The following is a 24,948-nucleotide window of genomic DNA, read 5'->3' on the forward strand; positions in this document are numbered from 1 at the left end:
ATGCACCTGAAATTTTGAAGATGGCGCTGCTCAGATCCGAAACTATTGGCCTCCGAGCAGCAGTCGGTTGGAATAAAATATATTTTTGACCTCTTTCCATGAAATGATTGTGACAATGTGATTTATTCTTGATAGATAAAGTGTAAATATTCTCAACATTGTATTGATCAATCTCATTATACCTGGTCAAAGGTGATTACTGATGTGTATAAATAGAAAATAAAAAGAGGAACGTGTCTGGAAACGAAATTATTCCAACTTTATGGGCGACCGTGTATATAAATATATAAATATATCAATATCGGCATTTTTTAAACTCCCTACTATCAGTGTCGTTGAGTTCAGTTTGGTTCTGTTGACGTATTTTAGGGTCCAGTTTAGTTATTCATCATGATTGCATTGTTGTTTTTGCATTTTGAGTAAATGAAACCAAACTGCTGAAACCACAAAAACCTACATCCTGTGTCTTGCTGTCTGTCTTGAGGACATGTGAACAGAAGTTGCTCCATAATATTATAAGTGCTGACCGGCTGATACCAACTGAACTTATATTAAGTCCTAGAAATTATCAGCAAAGCATTTTCTCCATTTGGTTTCCAGAGTACGATGCCTTCATGGTTTAACATGACCGTCTTCATCGAGCTGTTAAACTATCTAAACTCCGCCTTTTGTTGTATAAACATGATGAGTTTTACATATACAGCTTTTACTCAGACACAGACAGATTTACATTTACCGACCGAGCCCCGTCTTTACGTGAAATGTGTCAGTGCTGGGAAACAGCTGTAAACTGTGACGTAATGAAACTTATCTCTGCTGTTGAGGTTTTAATTCATGATGACGCTTTTTTGTGACAGTGAACATTCAGCCGGGACTCCAACAGCAAGTTATAAGTTTGTTAGATAGTTTGGTCCTTGACGGGGTTCCAGGTATTCCCAGAAAAATTTAGACTATTTTAATTTCACTACTATTATCATTGACTAAACGTTCGCCCCAATGACAGAATGTATGAGAAAGACTATCGTGTTCACAGGTTTCACTCTTCACTGCCTGATGTCTATCAACTGGACACCAAACAGGTTGAGAAACACAGTTCAAGACCGTTCTTTAGGGGCAGCTGTGGCTTTGGAGGTAAAGCTAGTCGTCCACCAATCGTAAAATCGGCAAATCTCTACACTAAAGTAAACTGGTTATCGGTTCATCTATAAAACCATTCTGGGTTAAATTCCTTCTTACTCATCTTCACTTTTAATATAGAAAACATGGAGGTCACAATCTCCGGTCAATGGACATTTTGCAACTGGTTGTTCCAAAAGTAGGAACTGAATTGGGAAAGAAAGTTCTCATCTACTGTTGCTAGTCAAAACATTTCAACAAGCTACTTTTGCTTTTTACAGCAGTACTTCAGTAAGGCGGAGAAATGATTTAATATCTTCATTTACTGACTTTTAGGTTAGTTATTTCTATACAAATTATTGATTACATGCCAGTTTTAATTAAAAAATAAACTGGTTATTGAATTTTTGTTGCATATAGTATTACGAGTTTGATCTGATTTGATGCATTTCAGTGGAGAAGTATTGTTTTGATCATCAGTTTTATTATATTTGACGTAGTTTTGCATACGTTTATCACATTATGATTCTGTATGTTGATATGTTTATGGGTCAGTGATAAATAAGTGTTGGCAAGATGATCAATTCAAAAAAATAGTTAAAAATAGTTTTAAAAGCAGCTTCAGGTTTGTTAAAATGTACATTTAGTATTTTTGTTGGTTTTATATAATTTGAAATGACATTTGCACCATTTTTTTTACCAAAAGTAAGACTGAATGCTCCTGAAAATGTCAAATGGTGTAACCACAAAATAATTATACATATTACATGTTTTATCACCTACAGTGTATTTAAGTGGACTTATACTAATAATGACTTCATTTAAAACAATGTAAATGTTTCCTGATCTCCATGGTTACCAGAGTAAATGTAATATTTAGAACAATTGTATTCCATTAGCTTTATTTAATATAAAAGTTATAATGTAAGATCATGCCAAACTAGTTGATATGGTGTTTTATTGAGAATTTACTGTTTTTAAGCAAGTTGAATTATTTGGTACAAAGTTTTTATGGTTACACCACTTGGACACTGGGTTGCATCCCGTCATTGACCCAAATATCATAGTGTGTCCCTTTAAATTTAATGACAGAAGATTAATTTATACATCTGTTAAATTATTGCTGCAAACAATGTACGACTGTGGTGCAAATGTGTGACATGGTCGATCCGTAAATTACCCGCCGAGATGAATCACCTCACACTTTATATTTGTGGCTTTCCTGTTTTGATGAAGCAGCTCTGCTCTTTTCCTCTGAAGCATAACGTGACCTTTTTAAAAATATACATTTCTAACGAGGTAACTGAACATTTTTGTGGAGCAGACACAAGTTATTAGTCAAAGCAGATTATAAATGTCTGGAGGGGATCTTTAATAAGCCCAATATTATAATTCATTCAAATGTAATAATTTATTTCTTGCTTTTTATTTCACTTCCTCTATTTAAAACTGCAGGAAACTGGTGTTTAATGAGTTTAGAAAATAGTATTATAGAGCTGCCACCAACTATTATGATCATTGATTTATCATTTTGAGTCACTTTTTAAGAGAGAAACAAACTGAGTATCTTTGAGTTGTGGACAATAAAAGACATTTGAGGACGTCAGCTTGGACTTTGGGAAACAGTGATCCACTTTTTTTGACATTTTCCAAAACCAATCAAGTAATCAATTAATCAAGAAAAAAATCTGATTGATTGATTTTCATATTATTCTATGTAACTTTATGATGTTTTATTCCAATTATTATCCATAAAATGTCAGAAAATAGTGACAAACACTGTTATATGTTATACTTACAGCCCATAGTGACTAGTGATAGTATATAAATGACATTTTTCCTAATCATGACATATTTTAGGGTCATTTTGTCTTCATAAATGACAATTAATTTTAATAGATGACAACTAATTGACTAATTGTTGCATCTCTATTGTTGATGTTCCTGTGTAATATGACGACAATGATCATTAAATAATTAATTGCCAACTATTTAATGATTAATGATGTGAATACTTTCTGGTTTGTTTCGTCCTCTTTGACAGTAAACTGAAGATCTTTGAGTTGTGGACAAAATAAGACATTTGAGGATGTCGGCTTGGAGACGTGTAACCACGGTAACCCATGCCAACCATAAAGCGTGAACTAATGTTTTTTTTTTAAAATATATCGTCTAGCAAAGTGAAGCGTTACTGACATTACGCTGGAGCTGCTTTAGGGCCCGACTGATAATGGAGCTTTTGGGTCGATACCAATACCAATATTAGAGAGTAAAGAAGTTCTGATACAGATATATCGGCCAATAATCTTATATAGACAGAATATGAAGTTAAAAAGCACTTTTTTTGGTAATGTGGTTATCAAACATTGGATAAAGATATTAGATAGAGTGACAATATTTTACAGTTTAAATATAAACACAGTGCACTGAAACAATAAACTACACTGGGAATTCAATCATTATAAATTCCTATAAATAACAAAACATACAACATAAAAACATGTATGTTTATATATTAAACTTGAATTAAGGTTTTATTATTTTTTTATTATTGACTGATTTAAGTATCAAATATACATAAAACACTGCCAATACAATCTTTTTTTTAAATTGGTGCAAATAGTCAACATATATGCCGATATATCTGTGATAGCGTCCAGTGCTTGTATACTACAATACTTCACATACTACTGGATTCATACTACAGTTTAGACAGTAAAGAAATCTCACATACTGTTTTAGTGTACTAAATATCATTGGTTAGTATAGAGGTTCAGAAACAGAAGAGGACCCACTCCCTACTGTAGATATAAAAGACTCATTGATTACTAAAACACAACTATTCTTATTTTCATGTGATTATACACTAATTAAAACATATTAATTATACTAAAATCCATTCTGCTAGATGCCACTAAATTCTACCCAATGCAACTTTAAATGCTGTATTTCAACTTTAACATCAACTATTCTTATTTTCAGATGATTAAACGCTAATTAAAACATACTTCATACATACAAGAGCAGAGAGAATCATCATAGAAACACTACATCCAGCTCCCTCACTGCTCAAACACAAACACTAGCACATACAACCTCCGACACAGACCAGCGGACACAGAACACGCTGTTTATAAGAGCTTCTTCTTCTCTGCCACAGTGAGACAAAATAAACTGATGTCCTGACTACCTCATACTAGGCCTGGGGGCAATTAATCGGAAAATAATCGAAACCGACATTTAGAAACTCTAATGGACTTAATCTTGCTCATGTCAATTAATCGTGGTGTTCACTGTTGCCATGACAGCAAAGGTTGCATATCTTTAAGGAATTTGAAAACTTGTCTCCAGTGATCATTTTAACCCAAACCATGATCTTTACATAGTTCTACATAGTAAGGAAGGAAGGAAGGAAGGAAGGAAGGAAGGAAGGAAGGAAGGAAGGAAGGAAGGAAGGAAGGAAGGAAGAAAGGAAGGAAGGAAGGAAGGAAAGAAAGAAGAAAGAAAGGACAGATGGAAGGAAGAAAGGGAGGAAGGAAAGATGGATGGAAAGAAGGAAGGAAGAAAGGAAGGAAGGAAGGAAGGAAGGAAGGAAGGAAGGAAAGAAGGAAGGAAGGAAGGAAGAACGAAAGAAAGAAAGAAGAAAGAAAAAAAGGACAGATGGAAGGAAGAAAGGGAGGAAGGAAAGATGGATGGAAAGAAGGAAGGAAGGAAGAAAGGAAGGAAGGAAGGAAGAACGAAAGAAAGAAAGAAGAAAGAAAGAAAGGACAGATGGAAGGAAGAAAGGGAGGAAGGAAAGATGGATGGAAAGAAGGACCGGATTGGACTAATCGGCGGGCCGGTTCTGGCACTCGGGCCTCATGTTTGACCCCCCTGCCTTAAAACATCATTATTTTCACTCCCTAAAGATCCTCATGTGTGAGGGCAGCAGTGTAAAATATATAATATATAATATAAAATACATAATGGTTCATCAAGGGAGGAGATAATCGTTCATTAATCGTAATCGAGGTTAAAAGTTCAATTAATGGTGATTTTGATTTTTGCCATAATCGCCCAGCCCTACCTCATCACATTATATTATATTATATTATATTATATTATATTATATTATATTATATTATATTATATTATATTATATTACCTCCTGGGCCTGTGCAATATACACTGTTCTCACCTTTCCCTTTATATAGGGTTTTATGCACTTATAGATTTATGTCTTTCTTGTGTCTTTTTAACTTGACTCAAGAGTTGCTATGTGCGTTTATGCACAAATGACAAATAAAGTTCTTTAATCTTGAATTTTTTGACTTGTTAATATTATATTTAATTTCTGCCAAGTTTATTCAACAGATGCCACTTAATTCTGCACACTGCACCTTTAATTTCCCTCCACGGTCTATCTATCCATCCATCCATCCATCCATCCATCCACCTACCTACCTATCTATCTATCCATCCATCCATCCATCCATCCATCCATCCATCCATCCATCCATCCATCCATCCATCCATCCATCCATCCACCTACCTATCTACCTATCTATCTATCTATCTATCTATCTATCTATCTATCTATCTATCTATCCATCCATCCATCCATCCATCCATCTATCTATCTATCTATCTATCTATCAGTCATATTGAATAGAAATTAAACATTTTTCTGCATCTCTGATACCTTCTCTGCCTGCAACCAGAGCCAGATCAGATTCCTCCTGTTATGTAACCTCACAGTCCGGTCCAGACTGAGCTGCACCCTCCTCACCTCTGACACCCAAAGCCCCCACTAACGAGCCCCCCCCCCCCCCCCCCCCTTCAACTTCACTTCAAAAGCTGCTGTAAATGTTTTACTAAGTTTTTTTTATGGCTTGAAACTGAAACACATAAAGCTTGTTTCCGCTCTGCATGCTTCAAACACTCACTGAAGATTTAAAAAAAAGAAGAAAAAAAAAAGAGGATTGAAGTTCACATATTAAGAAAAATCCTGTGAGATTTTGGGACAAGATGACAAAACCTACACATGTTTCCTCTCAATGTCTCAGTCTGAGAAGAGGAACAGGTTTATTTTTAAACACTCTGACAATAAAAAGAGTTTAAAGTTCTTTTTCTAACCTTTCAGTTCCTCCAGAGCGATACTTTAAGTCCCGGACTTCACTCATCTTGTCCCGCAGCGGAGAGCAGAGACCAGCTGACTGACCCGCAGTACGAAGCAGGAGGAGCCTCACTGCGCATGTGCGCTGCTGTTACACACCCTCGCCCCCCACGCGCGCACACACTCACCACCCGCACGTGCTATAATGGATTCTTAATTGCGACATAAATGATATAAATGTGTTAAATATGATCTATGATGGATTATAATCTTTGTTAGGGGAAAATAATCTGAGATTTAGAGAAAAGGTTTAATATTAGTGTCATGAGCTGTTGTTTTGGGTTGTTTTTTGCACACTATTAGTATTTTTTTTAATTTTATTTAACATATATTTATATATTTGTTTTATAAGTACAACTTTGGGGTACTTTTAGTACTAAGTTTTTAGTTTTTTTCCAGTGAATATCTATCTATCTATCACATTATTCTGCAAATATTTTGACTTTTTCTCCAAATTATGACTTTTAAGGAGTTACATTTTCTCTTAAAAGCAAAAAAATTTTAATTTTAATTTTAAAGTATCAACTAATTTTAATCGTATGAAAAAAATGTGACTTTGTGTCAAAAATCCAAAACTAATTCAATGATTATGTTGACGATGATGATTTTTATTATTATTATTATTACTAATTAGTGTTGAATATATTTATAACCTTTTGTTTTCAATGAATTTTTTATTATATTGTTGTTGTTGTTGTTGTTAATATAGGCTAGTTATCAGTGGTGGTAGCCATAGTAACAGGCCTTTGTTTGTTTTAATATGAGTTTTAATATGAACTCATCCTCAAAAACACAACTCTGTTCTGGTGGAGCAACGTCAAAGCTTCACATGTGATATATATATAACAATAATAATAATAATAATAATAATAATAAGAAGAAGAAGAAGAAGAAGAAGAAGAAGAAGAAGAAGAAGAAGAAGAAGAAGAAGAAGAAGAAGAAGAAGAAGAAGAAGAAGAAGAAGAAGAAGAAGAAGAAGAAGAAGAAGAATACAACTTAATTATTTACAGGCACCTTTTTCCACTTTTGCACTTATTATATATAAACATATGAGAGGATTAAAGAGGAATAATTTGAGTTGTATTAAATATGTTATATTTGAAGCTTTAAGTCATTTTGGTGAATTATTGAACTGTGAAAGTCTAATTTTATAAAGTAAATAAAAAGGTGCTGGTGTTCGCTGTATGGTGTCGACGCTGAACAACAACACAAGAAAAAGAAACTAAATGGTATTAAAGTCTAAAAATATTCCTTTTGCAGAGGAAACCCAACTTCTTCTAAAATAGAGCAGCGAATCAGCTTTTTCTCACCTGCTCCCCACTTCCTGTGAGCCGCTCAGAGGCTTCGTGGTTTCCTGTGAACACGTGACTCCTGTTTGGTTCTCGTCCACGTGTCTGCGCCCCGTCTCCGCTATCGGGTCCATCGGCACGTACACATCCTGTTTGGATATATCTCTCTCTGCTACCGGCGCGTCCCTGCTCCTCGGCGGCTCCTCTCGGCTCTTCATGAGGCTTCCCGCTGAAGAAGGGTCGATGATGTCGGGCGGCGAGGTCAAAGGTGAAGCTCGGTGGAGCGTCGGTGTGGCTGGAAGCGGCCGAGCAGAAACAGAAACAGGCGACGGCCGATCCAGACTGCTCAGGCTCGAGCTGGACAAAGCACTGAGCAGAGGAGAGTTTCGGACATGCTCCCCCTTCCAACCCTTGCTCTCCTCCTCCTCCTCCACCATCTCCCCCTCCTCCTCCTCTTCTTCTTTCATTTTCATCTCCTTCGGCCCCTTGAGGCTCTTCTTCTGCCTCTCGCTCCGTGGCATGGTGCCCACGTGTGTGTACATGTCGCTGGAGTGTGCGTAGCTGGGGCTGTGCAGGCAGGACTCCATGTCGTCCACAGACTGGTCCTGAACCGGTGCCGGTTTGGTAGCGACGAGGCTCCCATCGTGCTCTGGGATCGACTTGTTTTTGACTTTTTCTGACGAGCGGCGGATCGAGAGGTTGGTGAGGCTCCCGAACCACTTTAAACCTGCAGAGGAGGAGGCGGTTAATTAGTGGAAACATTAAAATAAATGCTTGCTTGGTTGGAACAAACATCAACATACACAATAAAAACACTCAATCAGAAAGAAGATAGATTATTAACCCTTTACATACTGTTCATAATTAGTCTCTGCACCAATTCACATCCATAAACTCCCCATCAGTCATTAATAAAAGGTTGATAGTGAAAGTATTCTCTTTATTTATGGAGAAAAAAGACATTCACACATTCACAATCACTATTTCATGATCCAGGACAATAATTTATAGAATATGAAGAATACAACAACATGTTTGAAAGGTGTTTTTTTTTAGTTTTGTACATTTTCATATACAAAAAAATGTAAACTATGGGTCAGATTAGCTCTCCTGTTGTCCTCAAGTCAAGGAAGGAAGAAGGAAGAAGGAAGGAAAGGAGGGAGGGAGGGAGGGAGAAGGAAGGAAGGAAGGGAGGAAGAAGGAAGTAAAGGAGGGAAGGAGGGAGGACGAAGGGGGGAAGAAGGAAGGGACGAAGAACGGAGGTAAGGAGGGAGGAAGGGAGGAAGAAGGAAGGAAAGGAGGGAGGAAGGAGGGAAAGAAGGAAGGGAGGATGAAGGAAGGAAAAGAGGGCGGAATGAAGGAGGGGAAGGAAAGAAGGAAGGGAGGAAGAAGGAAGGTAGGAGGGAGGAAGAAGGGAGGTAAGGAGGGAGGGATGAAGGAGGGAAGGAAAGAAGGAAAGGAAGGACGGAGGAAAGACGGACGGAAGGAAGGTAGGAGGGAGGGAGGAAAGAAAAGAGGAAGGGAGGAAGGACAGAAGGAAGGAAAAAAGGGGGATGGAGGAAGGAAAGAAGGAAAGGAGGAAAGAGAGAGGAAGGAAAGAAAGAGAGAGGAAGGACAGACGGAAGGAAGGAAGGAAGGAAGGAAGGAAGGAAGGAAGGAAGGAAGGAAGGAAGGAAGGAAGGAACGAAAGAAGGAACAGTCAAAACAGACGGGGTCAATTTGACCCGGGAGGACGACACGAAGGTTATGAAAAGTCTGACTATAAGAAACGTGCATATTGTGTTTTTACAGCCCAGATCAGTATCTAAGGGGTTAAACATCACACAGAACCGTCCTGCAGTGTTTATGATGCACAAAGATTTAACATGAGAAGGAAACAAGTCTGCAGAACAGAAACAATCCCAGTATTATATTTAGTGGGATAAATTCACTGCTCTGTTATTATGACTCCTGAAACTAGAGCTGGAAGCAACAGCCTGAAGCTCAGAACAGAAAAGGCTCAATGTTTGGTACATTATGTCTCACTTAGTTTATTTAGCTGGAAATATTCACAGTTGTGCTGAGAGAGAATTCCTCAGAGGATGCAGAATGTCTCGACACTTGATCAAATATCTGATAATAAGGACTCAAAGAATCTCGCTTTCGTATCGGACAAACCAAACACTCACTCCTAAGAGGGTCTTTTGCATTTTTCCACATTTTGTTTCACAACCACTGCAGGTTCTTCTACCCACTTGGAAAGTAATGCAGTCTGCAACCTCATTAAATGCTACATACTGCACCTTTAACCCTCCTGTTGCCTCCTGTTGTCCTCGAGTCAAGGAAGGAAGGGAGGAAGAAGGAAGGAAAGGAGGGAAGGAGGAAGGAAGGAAGGAAGGAAGGGAGGAAGAAGGAAGGAAAGGAGGGAGGGAGGAAGGAGGGAAGAAGAGAGGAAGGGAGGGAGGTAGGGAGGGAGGAAGGAAGGAGGGAAGGAAGGAGGGAAGGAAGAAGGAAGGAAGAAGGAAGGAAGGAGGGAAGGAAGGAAGAAAGGAAAGGAGGGAAGAAGGAAGGGAGGAAAGGAAAGAAGGAAGGAGGAAGGAAAGAAAGGAAGGAAGGACGGAGGAAAGAAGGAAGGAAGGAAGGAAGGAAGATACGGGGAGGAAAGAAAGAGAGAAGGAGGGAGGGAAGGAAAGAAGGAGGGGAGGAAAGAGAGAGGAAGGAAATAATGAGATAAGGAAGGAGGAAGGACAGATGGAAGGGAGGAAGGGAGGAAAGAAAGAACAGTCAAAACAGACGGGGTCAATTTGACCCGGTGAGGACGACACAAAGGTTTAAAGATGCAATAACAGATTTTTAGGCTAACTTGATGCAGTGGAAGCAAACAGACCCAGTTATCTGCAGACTAGCTGCTGAACATAATGGAGCATTTAGATGTTTCCTCAGGAGTTGTAGAGCTAAGAGAGAGAATATTGGACTTTACAATCAGCAGATTGGACAGAAACACGACTCAGTAACTGCTAAATTTGGAAATATGTGAGTGTTGCATTCACTTCTCGTTTCTGCTGAAAACAAGCAGCCGAAACTCCAGTTAATGCACGTTTAACATTTCAAAAATAATCATACTTAAACATATTTTTTGCATCGTTGTAATGTTTAGTTTAGAGAACTTATTGTGGCTTCAGCCTTTTAGTGAGTTTTACATCCTCTAATTCATCTTAAACCGGAGTTCAGCATTCTTCTGTGTTCCTCTTCAAGTGATGTTTGATTCTTCTTTCCTTCCTTCCCCTTTTCCTTTCTCCCTCCCTCCCTCCTTCCCCCTTTCTTCCTTCCTTCTGTCCTCCTTCCTCCCTCCCTCCCTCCTTCTTTCCTTCACTCCTTCCTTCCTTCTTTCATCCTTGTTTCTTTTTTTTCCTCCTCCCTTCCTTTTTTCTTCTGTCCTTCTTTCCTCCCTTCCCCTTTTCTTCTCCCTCCCTCCCTCCTTCCTTCTTTCCTCCCTCCCTCCTACCTTCCTTCCTTCTTTCCTCTGTCCTTCCTACCTTCCTTCTTTTCTTTCCTGCCTTCCTTCCTTCTTCCTTCCTTCCTTCCCTCCTTCCTTCCTCCCTCCTTTCCTTCCTTCCTTCCCTCCTTCCTTGCTCCCTCCTTTCCTTCTTTCTTCCTTCCTTCTTTAGTGAGTTTTACATCCTCTAATTAATCTTAAACATGAGTTCAGCATTCTTCTGTGTTCCTCTTCAAGTGATGTTTGATTTCAATTATGCTTAAATATATCTTATAATTTCAGTTTAATCCAGTATATGTGCGTTATGTGTCGGTATATCAGGCCGTCCTGCAGGTCTTATCTGATGGTCAACTTCAGGAAATGACTTATTGTTTTTTTTTTTTTAAAGGTGTTAATTTCCATTCAGTAAAAGAGAGAACTAGCGCTGTGAACGCAGTCGTTTAAAGAAGCAAAAATATTCATTTAACCCTCCTGTTGTCCTGGAGTCAAGGAAGGAAGGAAGGATGGATGGGAGGGAGGAAGAAGGAAAGGATGGATGGGAGGGAGGAGGACGGAAGGAAAGAAGGAAGGAAGGGAGGAAAGAAGGGAGGAAGAAGGAAGGAAAGGAGGGAGGGAAAGAAGGAAGGAAGGGAGGAAGACGGAAGGAAAGGAGGAAGGAAGGGAGGAAGAAGGAAGGAAAGGAGGAAAGAAGGGAGGAAGAAGGAAGGAAAGGAGGGAGGAAAGAAGGAAGGAAGGGAGGAGGACTAAAGGAAAGGAAGAAGGAAGGATGGATGGGGAGGGAGGAAAGAAGGAAGGAAGGGAGGAAGAAAGAATGAAAGGAGGAAAGAAGGGAGAAGAAGGAAGGAAAGGAGGGAGGAAAGAAGGAAGGAAGGGAGGAAGACGGAAGGAAAGGAGGAAGGAAGGGAGGAAGAAGGAAGGAAAAGGAGGGAAGGAGGAAGGAAAGGGAGGAAGAGGGAAGATAGGAGGAGGGAGGGAGAAAGGAAAAGAGGAAGGGAGGAAGGAAGGAAAGAAGGAGGGAAGGAAAGAAGGAGGGAGGGAGGACAGAAGGAAGGGAGGAAAGAGAGAGGAAGGAACGAAAGAAAGAAGGAGGGAGGAAAGAAGGGAGGAAGAAGGAAGGAAAGGAGGGAGGAAGAAGGAAGGAAAGGAGGGAGGAAAGAAGGAAGGAAGGGAGGAGGACGGAAGGAAAGGAGGAAGGAAGGGAGGAAGAAAGAAGGAAAGGAGGAAAGAAGGGAGGAAGAAGGAAGGAAAGGAGGAAGGAAGGGAGGAAGAAGGAAGGAAAGAAGGAGGGAGGAAGGAAAGAAGGAAGGGAGGAAGGAAAGGAAGGTCAGAAGGAAGGAAGGAAGGAAGGAAGGGAGGAAAGAGGAACAGTCAAAACAGACGGGGTCAATTTGACCCGGGAGGACGACAGGAAGATTAAATCTGTTAAAATCTTTATTATCAGGAAGGTTTTTCATACTTGGAGGTTTTAAATGATTCCCTCGGTGAGATGTGGTCGTATATTTGACAGAGAATTAAAGAATGAGGAACAAGCAGCTGCAAACATTTAATTTTCACTTTGTCATGTTTAAAAAAAACCTCCATTTATTTGCGTGTTGGAGTCGCTGCAGGAATGTTGTTTTACCCCCCGTCTGTTCTCTACTCTCGCTGATGTTTGATTATGTTTCTGCCCCAGGGAGCGATTACACGCCGAAAACACTGACACATATTTATTTCCTCAGCTAAATATAGACTAATGATTTTGAGAAAGAGAGAAAGAAGAAGAAGCTGGGTTTTTATTTCATTTAGAAGCCAGAAGATATCAGATTATCTTCAGACTGTAGGAGAGAAAGAAAGGAAGGAAAGGAGGGAGGAAGGGAAGAAGAAGGAAGGAAGGAAGAAGGAAGGTAAGGAGGGGAGGGATGAAGGAAGGAAAGGAGGGAGGAAGGGAAGAAGAAGGAAGGAAGGAAGAAGGAAGGTAAGGAGGGAGGGATGAAGGAAGGAAGGGAGGAAGAAGGAAGGAAAGGAGGGAGGAAGGAGGGAAAGAAAGAAGGAAAGGAGGGAGGAAGGGAAGAAGAAGGAAGGAAGGAAGAAGGAAGGTAAGGAGGGAGGGGAGGGATGAAGGAAGGAAGGGAGGAAGAAGGAAGGAAGGAGGGAGGGAGGGAGGGAAGGAGGGAGGACGAAGGAAGGAAAGGAGGGAGGAAGGGAAGAAGAAGGAAGGAAGGAAGAAGGAAGGTAAGGAGGGAGGGATGAAGGAAGGAAGGGAGGAAGAAGGAAGGAAAGGAGGGAGGAAGGAGGTAAAGAAAGGAAGAGGGAGGATGAAGGAAGGAAAGGAGGGAGGAAGGAAAGGAGGGAGGAAGGAAGGAGGGAAGGAACGAAAGGAGGGAGGAAGGGAAGGAGGGAAGGAACGAAGGAAAGGAAGGAAGGAAGGACAAAAGGAATGAAGGAAAGGAGGAAAGAGAGAGGAAGGAATGAAGGAAGGAAGGAAAAGAGGGAGGAAGGAAGTAGGGAATATAGTAGGAGAGATGAAAAGCTTCAAATATAAAGAAAACTGACTTTTTATCACTTTCATTTCTCTTTCTCATTGAGTTACGAGTCCTTTACCCAACATGCAACCTGTGCAAAAACTAATGAATTCACATGATTTACAACAATCTTAAAGCGCAGCGGTGGAAAATAACTCAGTATATAAACTGTAGGTCTAGTGAAGCAATGTGAGTATTTCCATGTATGGGGTTTCCCAATAATGGTGTAACTCTGAGGTACTTGTACTTTACCGTAGTAGAGTTTGAGGTACTTGTACTTTACTGCAGTACAGTTTGAGGTACTTGTACTTTACTGTAGTATTTCCATGTGATGCTACTTTCTACATCTCAGAGGGAAATATTGTACTTTCTACTCCACTACATTTATTTGACTTTTAGGATGAAGATACAAGGGATAATATAAAGGATAAAGCTTTTAATCCTCTCCCATTAAATCATCTGCATACTACATCACTCATAATACTGCAGTACTTTTTACTGTAATACTGCATACTACATCACTCATAATACTGCAGTACTTTTACTGTAATACTGCATACTACATCGCTCATAATACTGCAGTATTTTTACTGTAATACTGCATACTACATCACTCATAATACTGCAGTACTTTTACTGTAATACTGCATACTACATCACTCATAATACTGCAGTACTTTTTACTGTAATACTGCATACTACATCGCTCATAATACTGCAGTATTTTTTACTGTAATACTGCATACTACATCGCTCATAATACTGCAGTACTTTTTACTGTAATACTGCATACTACATCGCTCATAATACTGCAGTACTTTTACTGTAATACTGCATACTACATCCGCTCATAATACTGCAGTACTTTTACTGTAATACTGCATACTACATCACTCATAATACTGCAGTACTTTTACTGTAATACTGCATACTACATCACTCATAATACTGTAGTACTTTTACCGTAATACTGCATACTACAATCACTCATAATACTGCAGTACTTTTACTGTAATACTGCATACTACATCACTCATAATACTGCAGTACTTTTACTGTAATACTGCATACTACATCACTCATAATACTGCAGTACTTTTACCGTAATACTGCATACTACATCACTCATAATACTGCATACTACATCACTCATAATACTGCAGTACTTTTATGTATTTGTACATTGCTGTAATTGTACTTTTGCAGAAGTAAAGGATCTGAATACTTCTTCCACCGCTGTTGAGAAAGTTGAAGAACAAAACAGCAGCTACAACAGTAACATGCTGCTCTAACTCTGATGCTTCACTATTAATAATCTAATGATGTCATATATAACACTTTGATGATGATGCATGAGCTACAAGACAGAGCCGAACATCATTAAAGTCCCTGTAATCACTACGGTCCCAGTAGTGACAGATGACTGACACCTGGAGGGTTTGAATCACTGTGAAACACACAAGAAAAACATTGCTCTAGAAAGTGTGTTTAAAAAAAAATAAAATGTCAGAGGTAAAAGCAAACTGAGGGAGGGAAGAAAAAAGTGCAGCTCCCAAAAGTACAGGAAACGTTTAATGTCAAGCTTAAAATCTGTCCTCGAATGTGTGTTTTCTGATGTAATGCTCTTGTTGCCACGGTAACGTTGTTTTTGTCAGTGCCGTCAAAACTGATTGACGGTGATTCATTCATTCATGATTGCAGCCACGGCCATTGACAGATTTATTGAATTACACACACGTGAGTCAGCTTGATGCCTGCGGACGTGACGGAAAGGACAATCTGAGTTACAACATGTTGGGACTCTTCCTAAATGTCAGGAAGGAAAATAAGAAAAATATATATCTAAACCGGAGCATCGTACAGAGCTGCCGGGGTTTAGAGTCTGAGCTGAGAGGATAAAGCCTGGTGAGGAGGTATAAGTATAGCAAGTATACTACGGACCATGTACTTGTAGTGTACTAGAAAGTTTACTAATTTAATACCTCTTCGGACTAAATTGGAACATTTTTAGTTTATAAAAGTATACTTTAACCTTTGTGTCGTTCCTCCCGGGTCAAATTGACCCCGTTTGTTTTTGACTGTTCCTTCTTTCCTCCCTTCCTTCTCTCTTTCCTCCCTTCCTTCTCTCTTTTCCTCCCTTCCTTCTTTCCTATCTCCATCCCTCCTTCTTTCCTTCCCTCATTCCTTCCTTTCGGCCTTCCTTCCTCCCTCCCTCCTTCTTTCCTTTCCTCCTTCCTCCCTTTCTGCCTGCCTTCCTCCCTCCCTTCCTTCTTTCCTCCCTCCCTCCTTCTCTCTTTCTTTCCTTCCTCTCTCTTTCCTCCCTCCCTTCCTTCTTTCCTTCCTCCCTCCCTCCTTCTTTTCTTCCTCCCTCCCTCCTTCTTTCCTTCCTCCCTTTCTTCCTTCTTTCCTCCCTCCCTCCTTTTCTCTTTCTTTCCTTCCCTCCTTCCTTCCTTCCTTTCCTTCCTCCTTCCCCCTTTCTTCCTTCCATCCTTCCTTTCCTTAGTAAGGGATGTTAGTTTGTTTAGAAACGGCTCCAAAGACTAATAACAGAGATCATGTTTTAAGTCTCTGGAGAGTAGTTCTGTGTGAGGCGGACGCTACTGAGCATGTGCAGGAATACGGCTCCATTCACAGCTTCACTAACTTGTTGTGTTGACTATCACAACCTCTGGACTCTATAATGTTCAAGAACTTGGTAATGCTTTATTTCACAGGTCACTAAGTTTTATTCTAATTTGCAGCTATTTAGTGAGTCATTTAACCCTCCTGTTGTCCTCAGGTCAAGGAAGGACAGGAGGAAGGGAGGAAAGAAGGAGAGAAGGAAGGGAGGAAGGAAGGAAGGAAGCAGGGAAGGAAGGAAAGGAGTAAGGAGGGAGGAAGGAAGAAAGGAGTAAGGAGGGAGGGAGGAAGGAAAGAAAGGAGTAAGGAGGGAGGGAGGGAGGAAAGGAGGAAGGAAGGAAGGGAGGAAGGAGGGAGGGTGGAAGGAAGGAAAGAAGGAAGGGAGGAAGGAGAGAGGAAGGAAAGAAGGAAGGGAGGAAGGAGAGAGGAAGGAAAGATAGAGAAAATGAGGGAGGGAGGAAGGACAGACGGAAGGAAGGAAAGGAGGAAAGAAAGATCAGTCAAAACAGACGGGGTCAATTTGACCCGGGAGGCCGACACAAAGGTTAAGTACCTATATTTATCTCATATAAATTGTAAGTACTGACAAGCCTTGACTAACTAACTTAGTTTCCAGTGTGTCAAATGATAACGTAGCATGTAGCTTCTGCTGTTGATTCTCAGGGTATTTCTTGAGACGGGTGATGTAATGATGTAATGATGTAATGTGTGATGTAATGATGTAATGTGGTCAACGTGGTCACCGACTAAACCAACCTGACCCTGTTTCTCTTTTTGTTTGGTTTGTGGCAGATTGCGCCAACCTCTCTATTAAAGGTCAAGTTCACAGTGTTTCAGATGTGTGTTAAACCAGCAGAGAAACAGGTTTTCCTCTCTCTGTAATCCTTCCTCCTGTTTCATACTGACTATTAAAAGATCTTATTTAAAGTATCTGATCAGCTTCTATTGAGCTTCATCAGTGTGAGTTATTCATATCAAGTGATATCTGACACATTTACAGTCTGTTTAGCATCAGATTCCCTCTTAGTGTTTCCCTGTTGAGCTGTGGTGTAACCATAGTAACACAAAGACTTAAAAACACTAAAAACACTGGAACGCTAAAACATAGAAGATGAAGATGAAGACTCCTCTCCTCCTTTTTCTTCCTCTTCTTAGTCCTTTTTCTTTTTCCCTCATTTTCCTACTCCTTCCTCTTGTTCTTTCATCCTTTTCTTTCATTCTTTCTTTTTTTCTCTTTCTTTCTTTCCTCATCTTCCTCTTCCTTCCTTCCTTCTTCTTGTTCTTAATCTTTCTCCTCCTTTTTCTTTTTTCTCTTTCCATCTTTCTTTTTCTCATCTTCCTCTTCTTTCGTTCTTTCGTTCTTTCTTTCATTATTTTTCCTCTTTCTTTCTTTCCTCATCCTCCTCCTCCTTCTTGTTCTTTCTTCTTCGTCTTCCTACTCCTTTTTCTTTCTTTCTTTATTTCTTTCTTTCTTTCTTTCTTTCTTTCTTTCTTTCTTTCTTTCTTTCTTTCTTTCTTTCTTTCTTTCTTTCTTTCTTTCTTTCTTTCTTTCTTTCTTTCTTTCTTTCTTCCTGTCTTTCCTCATCTTCCTCTTCCTTCTTATTGTTCTTACTTACTCCTCTTATCTCCTCCTTTTTCTTTTCTTTCTTTCTTTCTTTCTTTCTTTCTTTCTTTCTTTCTTTCTTTCTTTCTTTCTTTCTTTCCTTCCTTCTTGGACGGCAGAAGATCAACCTTTAAATCCATGTTTCCACAGAAGGAGGACTGTGGATTTATTCCTCCATCACTTCCATAGTAAACATGATGAAGGATCTTCTAATAGTCAGTATGAACAGGAGGAATCATTAGAGATTAGAGACTTTAAAAATGGCGTACCTGTCCTTTAAAATTCAGGAAATTTGTATAAAAGTAAAGTAAAGTATTACCAAGGAGCTATTCTAGCAGTTTCCTCTTATTTCCAGGCTTTAGTCACTAAGCATTTTCCATTTTCTCATTTGATTCTGACTATTGATGCATTTATTCAAAAATAGCTTCAGACAATGCCGAGTGAGCGTCTTCTTCATGAGGCACAAGTTGAAACCGAGCCTCCACCCAAAAGTCACATGAGGAACTACCAACAGAGGGGAAGTGTAAAAGTAACCGTGGGAACCATCATGGCTCTCACATTAAACCTTTACCAACTTCCCAAGTACTTGAATGAGAAAGTTAACTTTTAAATAACTTAAAAGATGTGCAGTGTTTTTTTCCTGTCATGCTCTAATAACAGCAGCACAGTGGTTTGTTTACATCAGGGATGAAATTCAGCTCCAAACAGCGAAGGATTATCGAGTCAAACAGCAAAAAAAGAAGAAGAAGAAGAAGAAGAAGAAGAAGCAAAAGAAGAAGAAGAAGAAGAGACCCACAGTGAGCAGACATTCGCTGTCTTTTCTTAGCTCGACTCGGTGCCAAACTCTGCTCTTAACTGGGCCGCTGTCCATTCAAACCGCACAAAGAGGCGTCTATGCTTCGTTTACAATGGACCAAAACACTGTTTGTAAGTGGAACAGTGAACAAAGAGCCAGAACACACACACACACACACACACACACACACACACACACACACACACACACACACACACACACACACAGACACACTCTCACAATGAAACAAGCCTCAATGGATCCCATTCTTTTATAGGATTACACAAATTAACCCTGACTCATCATGTAACACTATCTCCGTTTCTCCCAGAGCTCCCATTGAACAACAAAGTGAAAACCAATAAAATAACAAACTGAACATGTCACGTCTCTTTTATGCATAATCATACTTGTGTTTTGTGCTCACTTTATATTTCCCCTTTTTGTAAGAATGTGAGGTAACTTTAGTCTTAAAGGACACGTTCATATGTTTTATCTTGTCTTAAAACAACAGTCAGGAGTTTAAATCTAACCCCTAACCCTAAAAGATGCCTTTAACCCTCCTCTTGGAAGGAAGGAAAGGAAGGAAGGAAGGAAGAAAAGGAGGGAGGAAGGAAGGGAGGAAAGGAAAGAGGAAAGGGAGGAAGGAAGGATGGAGGAAAGAAGGAAGGGAGGAAGGTAGGGGAGAGGAAAGAAAGAGAGAAGGAGGGAGGGAGGAAGGAAAGGAAGGAAGGAAGGAAAGGAGGGCGGAAGGAAGGGAGGAAAGGAAAGAAGAAAGGGATGAAGGAAGGACGGAGGGATCAAGGGAGAAAGGAAAGAAAGAAGGGTGGAAGGTAGGGGCGAGGAAAGAAAAACAGAAGGAGGTAGAGAGGAAGGAAAGGAAGGAAGGAAATAAGGAGGGAGGGAGGAATGAAGGACAGAAGGAAGGAAGAAAGGGGGATGGAGGAAGGAAAAAAGGAAGGGGGGAAAAAGAGAGGAGGGAAAGAAAGAGAGAAGTAGGGAGGAAGGAAGGACAGATGGAAGGACAGATGGAAGGAAGGACAGATGGAAGGAAGGAAGGAAGGAAGGAATAGACAGGGTCAATTTGACCCGGGAGGACGACACAGGTTAAAAAAGCGATGGGTTAGACGGTCGTCTGAAGAAAAGCAACCATCAGTCTTTAATTCGTGTTCAGCAAAAAAACATCAAAATTATTATAATATGATTGACGTGATAGCGCCCTCTGGCTGCTGTAGTTATTATGACTGGCGCAAAGAAGAAGAAAATCAGGTAACGTAAATAAGCCAGAACTTACAATCTCTGCTCCAGAAGTAATGAAACCACAAAATCCTACCCTCCTGTTGTCCTCAAGTCAAGGAAGGAAGGATGGAAGAAAGGAAGAAGGAAGGTAAAGAGGGAGGAAGGAAGGAAAGGAGGAAGGAAGAAGGAAGGAAAGAAGAGAGGAAGGAGGGAGGGAGGGAGAATGGAAAAGAGGAAGGGAGGAAGGAAGGAAGGAAGGAAGCTAGGGAGGGGGAAAGAAGGAAGAGAGGAAGGAAAGGAAGGAAGGATGGACGGAAAGAAGGAAGGGAGGACAGAAGGAAGGAAAGAAGGGAGGAAGGAAGGAACAGTCAAAACAGACGGGGTCAATTTGACCCGTGAAGACGACACAAAGGTTAACATTCGTAATTACGCTAAAATGTAAAAATCCAGCCTTAGAAGAATCTTTCTCAACATGTGGGATTGCTTTCTATGTTTGGATAATGATAAAACATCTAATATTGTTTTTAACGAACGTTGTTTGTCATAAGTCCTAGACATTTATGGACAGGTCTATAATAACAGAAGGACAGAGAGATGAGAGATGAGAGAGAGGAAGGAGTGGTTGAAGTTGAGATGTCTTATCGATAAAAACAAGTTAGAATGACGTTAATATCCTGTGCTCACTTCTGTGTTTGAACTTCTGATAACGGCTGCTGTAGTGGAGTCGAGTGGTTTCAGAATATCTGGAAATAAACACCAGAGACACACTTCGGTTTTCTAGAAAGACCAATGAAGGAAACACTGGCTGTGTCCGAAATCACTCACTACCATATTGTAGTGCTGTCCGAATGTCTAGTGGGAATTATTATACCCTATATAGTGTAGACTCAAAGTATCCCACAATGCATCGTTAAAAGTAGTGCACAACCGATGGTCACTAACCAAGCAATATTTACCATCATGCATTGCACTGACGTAATTAACGGCACCTGAGTAGTGTACCGAAAGTACTTTTTTCTTTCTGCAGATGAGCTCCCTATATAGTCCACTGTGTTGGACTCCCTATTACCCCTTTTTTACACCAAGCTGGAGCCGGTGCTGGTTCGGAGCCAGAGCCTGACTAAGCACCGGTTCTTTGCTGGTCTAAAGCAAGAACCGATTACGTCAGCTGGCTCCGTTATACAGTGACGTAATCGCGTGGCTCCTTGCCAGTGGAAAAGCAACAGGTTCGTAAGAGGTGCTCGGGTTAGCACCAACTGAGCACTGGCTCTATCACCAACTCCGAACCAGCACCAGCTACAGCTACAGCTCGGTGGAAAAAGGGGTATATGTGCTTAGGGAGTAGGGAATCAGTGAGTGATTTCGGACACAGCCACTGAATGAGAGACTACGTTGAGTTACAGAAACTAGCAGTGCAGATGTTCATGAATTCAGCTTTTCACACTAATAAAATCTGTGTGGGGACTGGAGGTCGGTCAGGATGGACGGAAGGACAAGTCAACAAAACAATCTCGTCCTTTAATTGGAAAGAGTTGATGGACGGGAGATAAAAATCCACAGTTTTGGGGTTTGAGCATGTAGCAAGCGGACGTCTTAAAACATGGCGAAAAAAAGGATTACAGAGGAGTGATGTGTAAATCTCAACGTTAGGCTAACGAGACGGCACAAATAAAAGAAACTGGGATGTCCGACTAACCTGGAGAACATGGTTAGACGATGTGTTTGCAACTGTATCAGCTACTTTAGACTAGAGCTGGGTATCGATTAAAAAACTACAATACCAGTACCAAGAAGGGTCTAAGCCGGCTGTATTTCCTGAGCACTAAGATGCTCAACATGTTTTATCAGACTGTTGTGGCTAACACTCTTTTCTTTGCTGTGGTGCTGTGTGATGCTAATAGGCTGAACAAACTGATAAAGAAGGCCCAAAGTCTGTGGTTGGTCTGAAACTAAGCACTCTTTGAGGAGGTGACACCGCCCATCCCCTTCCATAAAACACTGGAAAATCTCAGGAGCTCATTCAGCAACAGATTCAGATCTATCTATCTATCTATCTATCTATCTATCTATCTATCTATCTATCTATCTATCTATCTATCTATCTATCTATCTATCTATCTATCTATCCAATCAAAGCACCTTTAAAGAGATACCGAAACCAACTGAGTACTTCATTAGATTCCCATTAACACATTTCAGGTCTCTGTCTTGTATCCGTGGTAACAGACGTGTAGTGTAGAAACACTTTAGAGCGTTTAGGTGGCATCTTGGCTGCTGAACTGCTAAGCTCGTTAACTCAAATTCACCACGACTTCACCACCACAGACGGGTCGTAGCTGCTGTGGCAGTCGACCAATCACAATAGCGCATTAAATCAAAGAACACCTGCATTGATTAGCTGTGAGCAAGTCCATACATATAGTCATATTTTCTAGCTCTGGGTGAAAAAAGAATCGATTGATGGGAGACGTTTCCATACTTGGTATCGATTGATCTACTTTAAACCCACTTAAATCTTTTGCTTGACACTCTGGACAAACACATTAAAGAGTTGGAAGAGTGTATCTACCTATCTACCTCTACAGAATCACACAGCTGGAAAATGGCTGTATTGCGGCCCAGCGGGACAACAAATTGTCGAAAAACTTGGAAACTTCGTTAATAGAGATCCAACCTGTGTTACTAGTACTCTGGAGAATGTAAAATCCACAGTCCTTGTTTATCTATCTTGTATATATAAAACTATTACAGTATGAGGATTAAGCTCTTTAACCCTTACATACTGTTCAGAGTCAAATTTGACCCATTTCTTACATTTGAGAACTGTGAAAAACACCATATAGACATTTATTTTAACCAGACTTTTCTTAATGTGACCCACTGTGTATAAAAAAGTGGAAATAAAATGCATCATTTTTAAACATTTTGTGCAGCTGATACACATTTTTAAATATGGAAATGTACAAGTTTGACCTGTGTTTATTTCATTCAAACATGTTGGACTCTTCATATTCTTAAAAAATGTTCACCTGGACCACAAAACACTGATTGTGATTGTCTCTTTTGTCCATAATATAGAACATTTATTAATTACTGATGGGGAATCTATGAAATATGAGTCAGAATATGAACAGTATGTAAAGGTTAAGTTAGTCTAATCAAGTGGATATCTTCTAACGTTTGGACCTTTTTAGCACAAAACCCTAACTTCTATTTGTGTGACTATTAATTTACTATAAAAACACTCTAACGTTGGCATTTATTGATCTCTTAGAAGCCGGCATGAACATGAGGAAGGATTACATAGAGGAAACATATCACAGAAGACCTGATTGTTCTTTAAACTCCCCAAATATCCCAATTATTATATAACAGCATCATAAAGTAAATAAATGCAACTTACTCAGTTTCCGCTTGTTCATGATTCACAGGTTAGAATAAATATACAATGGTTATAAATTAAAGTATCTTCCACTTATTGCTGCTGTGTGAGCTGCATGCTCTTTACTCAACAGGGTGAATCTGCTTCCTGTCTTCGGAAACACTGCGGAAGGGGTTGTGTGGTACATTTCGCTCTGTGTTGATGCAATCTGGTGACAAACCATTTTCATGAAATGTGTGTCAAATGTGAGGCAACTTTAACCTGCGGACGTGACACAAAACTGATTTTATTCAGGCGGTTAGACCTGAGAGAAGTCGAATGTTCTTCTTTTCCTCGAGAGAAAAAGGGAAGATCTTAAAAGTCTTGAATTTGACAGTCATGCACTGCAATACTTGGTCTTTTACAGAAAGGAAAATAAGTATAATAAGCTACATTTAACACTGGCAGGAGTCTATTTTATTGGGTTTTGACACCTTTAATCAATCTAATTGTACTTTTTTCAGCACTTTTCATGCAATTCAAAGGCTTCAGTCTTCTTAAAACTTATCAGATGTCACAATCTTGCAACATTTCCTGCCCTGCCAACGCTTCTTGGTGAACACAGATCCTAAAACCAACCGAACAGCTTCGTATGCTCAAGTAAACCTTCGACTTTGACGAAATTTCACTTGAAATTTAAAGTGTCGTTCTTTGAAGAGGGATATGAAAGATGCTGCTGAACATGTGCTGAATATAGATGCTCTAAAATAAAAGATGCTCACAGCAGCTAAAAGATCCTAAAACCAACCGAACTCAACTCAACTTTATTTATAAAGCACCTTAAAACAACCACAGCTGAAACAAAGTTCTGTACATAAATAGATAAAACAACACAGAAACATAAAACAATTAACAGGAAATAAATACTAAAATTATTGTTTATTGTTTTTAAAACAAATTAAAAACAATAAATCTAACTAAAAACAAACCATAAAGCACTAAAACAGGAGCAGAGTCTCATGCAGGGTTGAAAGCAAAGGAATAAAAATGGGTTTTTAGGCTTCGTATGCTCAAGTAAACCTTCGACTTTTCACTTGTAATTCAAAGTGTCGTTCTTTGAAGAGGGATATGAAAGACGCTGGTGAACGTGTGCTGAATATAGACGCTCTAAAATAAAACATGAACACAGCAGCTAAAACCAAAAAAACAAGTTTGAAAAAAAAACTTTTAATCTTTAACAGTTTTAAACACACTTTAAAACCATCATCCAACCAAGTGTAGGCTCCTCAGCGTTATCACACAGGAAGCTGAGTTGTTATTATTTGAAGCTTCTTGTGTCCTGTGTTGCCGTCTATTTAATTTTAACACTTGTTTGCATCTGTGTGGTTGTGAGTTGTGAGTTTCCTGTAAACTCTGCAGCAGAAAAGACAAATGCTTTGCTTTGTTCTGCTTGTTGTTGAGTTTTCTTTTTGTTTCTGAAGCCTGTAAAAGCCAAGTTAATCATATCTGATATGTGAGTTTTAGAGACGTCTACTTCATCAGTGTGATAAAAAACCTGATGCATACAATCAGATGCATGTAGTATCTATAGCAGGGGTGTCAAACATAGGGCACGTGGGCCAGAACTGGGCCGCTAAGGGGTCCAATCCGGCCCAACATTGCAAAGTGTGAAGATTACAGTAAAATAACTCAAATTTGACGACTTTTCCTAAAGTGGCCAAAAATGCACAAAAAATGAAAATATTTTAAAAATGTTGATCATCAAGTAAACATTCAAAGTGTCTTTATGTAAAC

General features: G+C 39.7%; 1 protein-coding gene across 2 annotated transcripts in view; it reads right to left on the bottom strand.

Annotated features, from left to right (window-relative positions):
- Positions 1 to 23,355, bottom strand: part of LOC133978515 (SH2 domain-containing protein 3C-like) — a 72,383-nt gene extending 49,028 nt beyond the window's left edge. Inside the window, exons 1-2 of one of the 2 annotated variants that reach the window (XM_062416772.1) lie at positions 23,197 to 23,355; positions 7,582 to 8,287 (exon numbers count right to left, since the gene is read on the bottom strand). In XM_062416772.1, coding sequence (XP_062272756.1) covers positions 7,582 to 8,287; positions 23,197 to 23,215 — 725 coding nt within the window. In that variant the 5' untranslated portion in view covers positions 23,216 to 23,355. Of the gene's footprint in view, positions 1 to 6,231; positions 6,291 to 7,581; positions 8,288 to 23,196 lie in introns of those variants that run through there. The other variant, XM_062416773.1, reaches the window with a different exon arrangement.
- Positions 23,356 to 24,948: the final 1,593 nt, after the last annotated feature.

This window comes from Scomber scombrus, chromosome 4 (genome assembly GCF_963691925.1).
Source record: "Scomber scombrus chromosome 4, fScoSco1.1, whole genome shotgun sequence".
Lineage (NCBI taxonomy): Eukaryota > Metazoa > Chordata > Actinopteri > Scombriformes > Scombridae > Scomber > Scomber scombrus.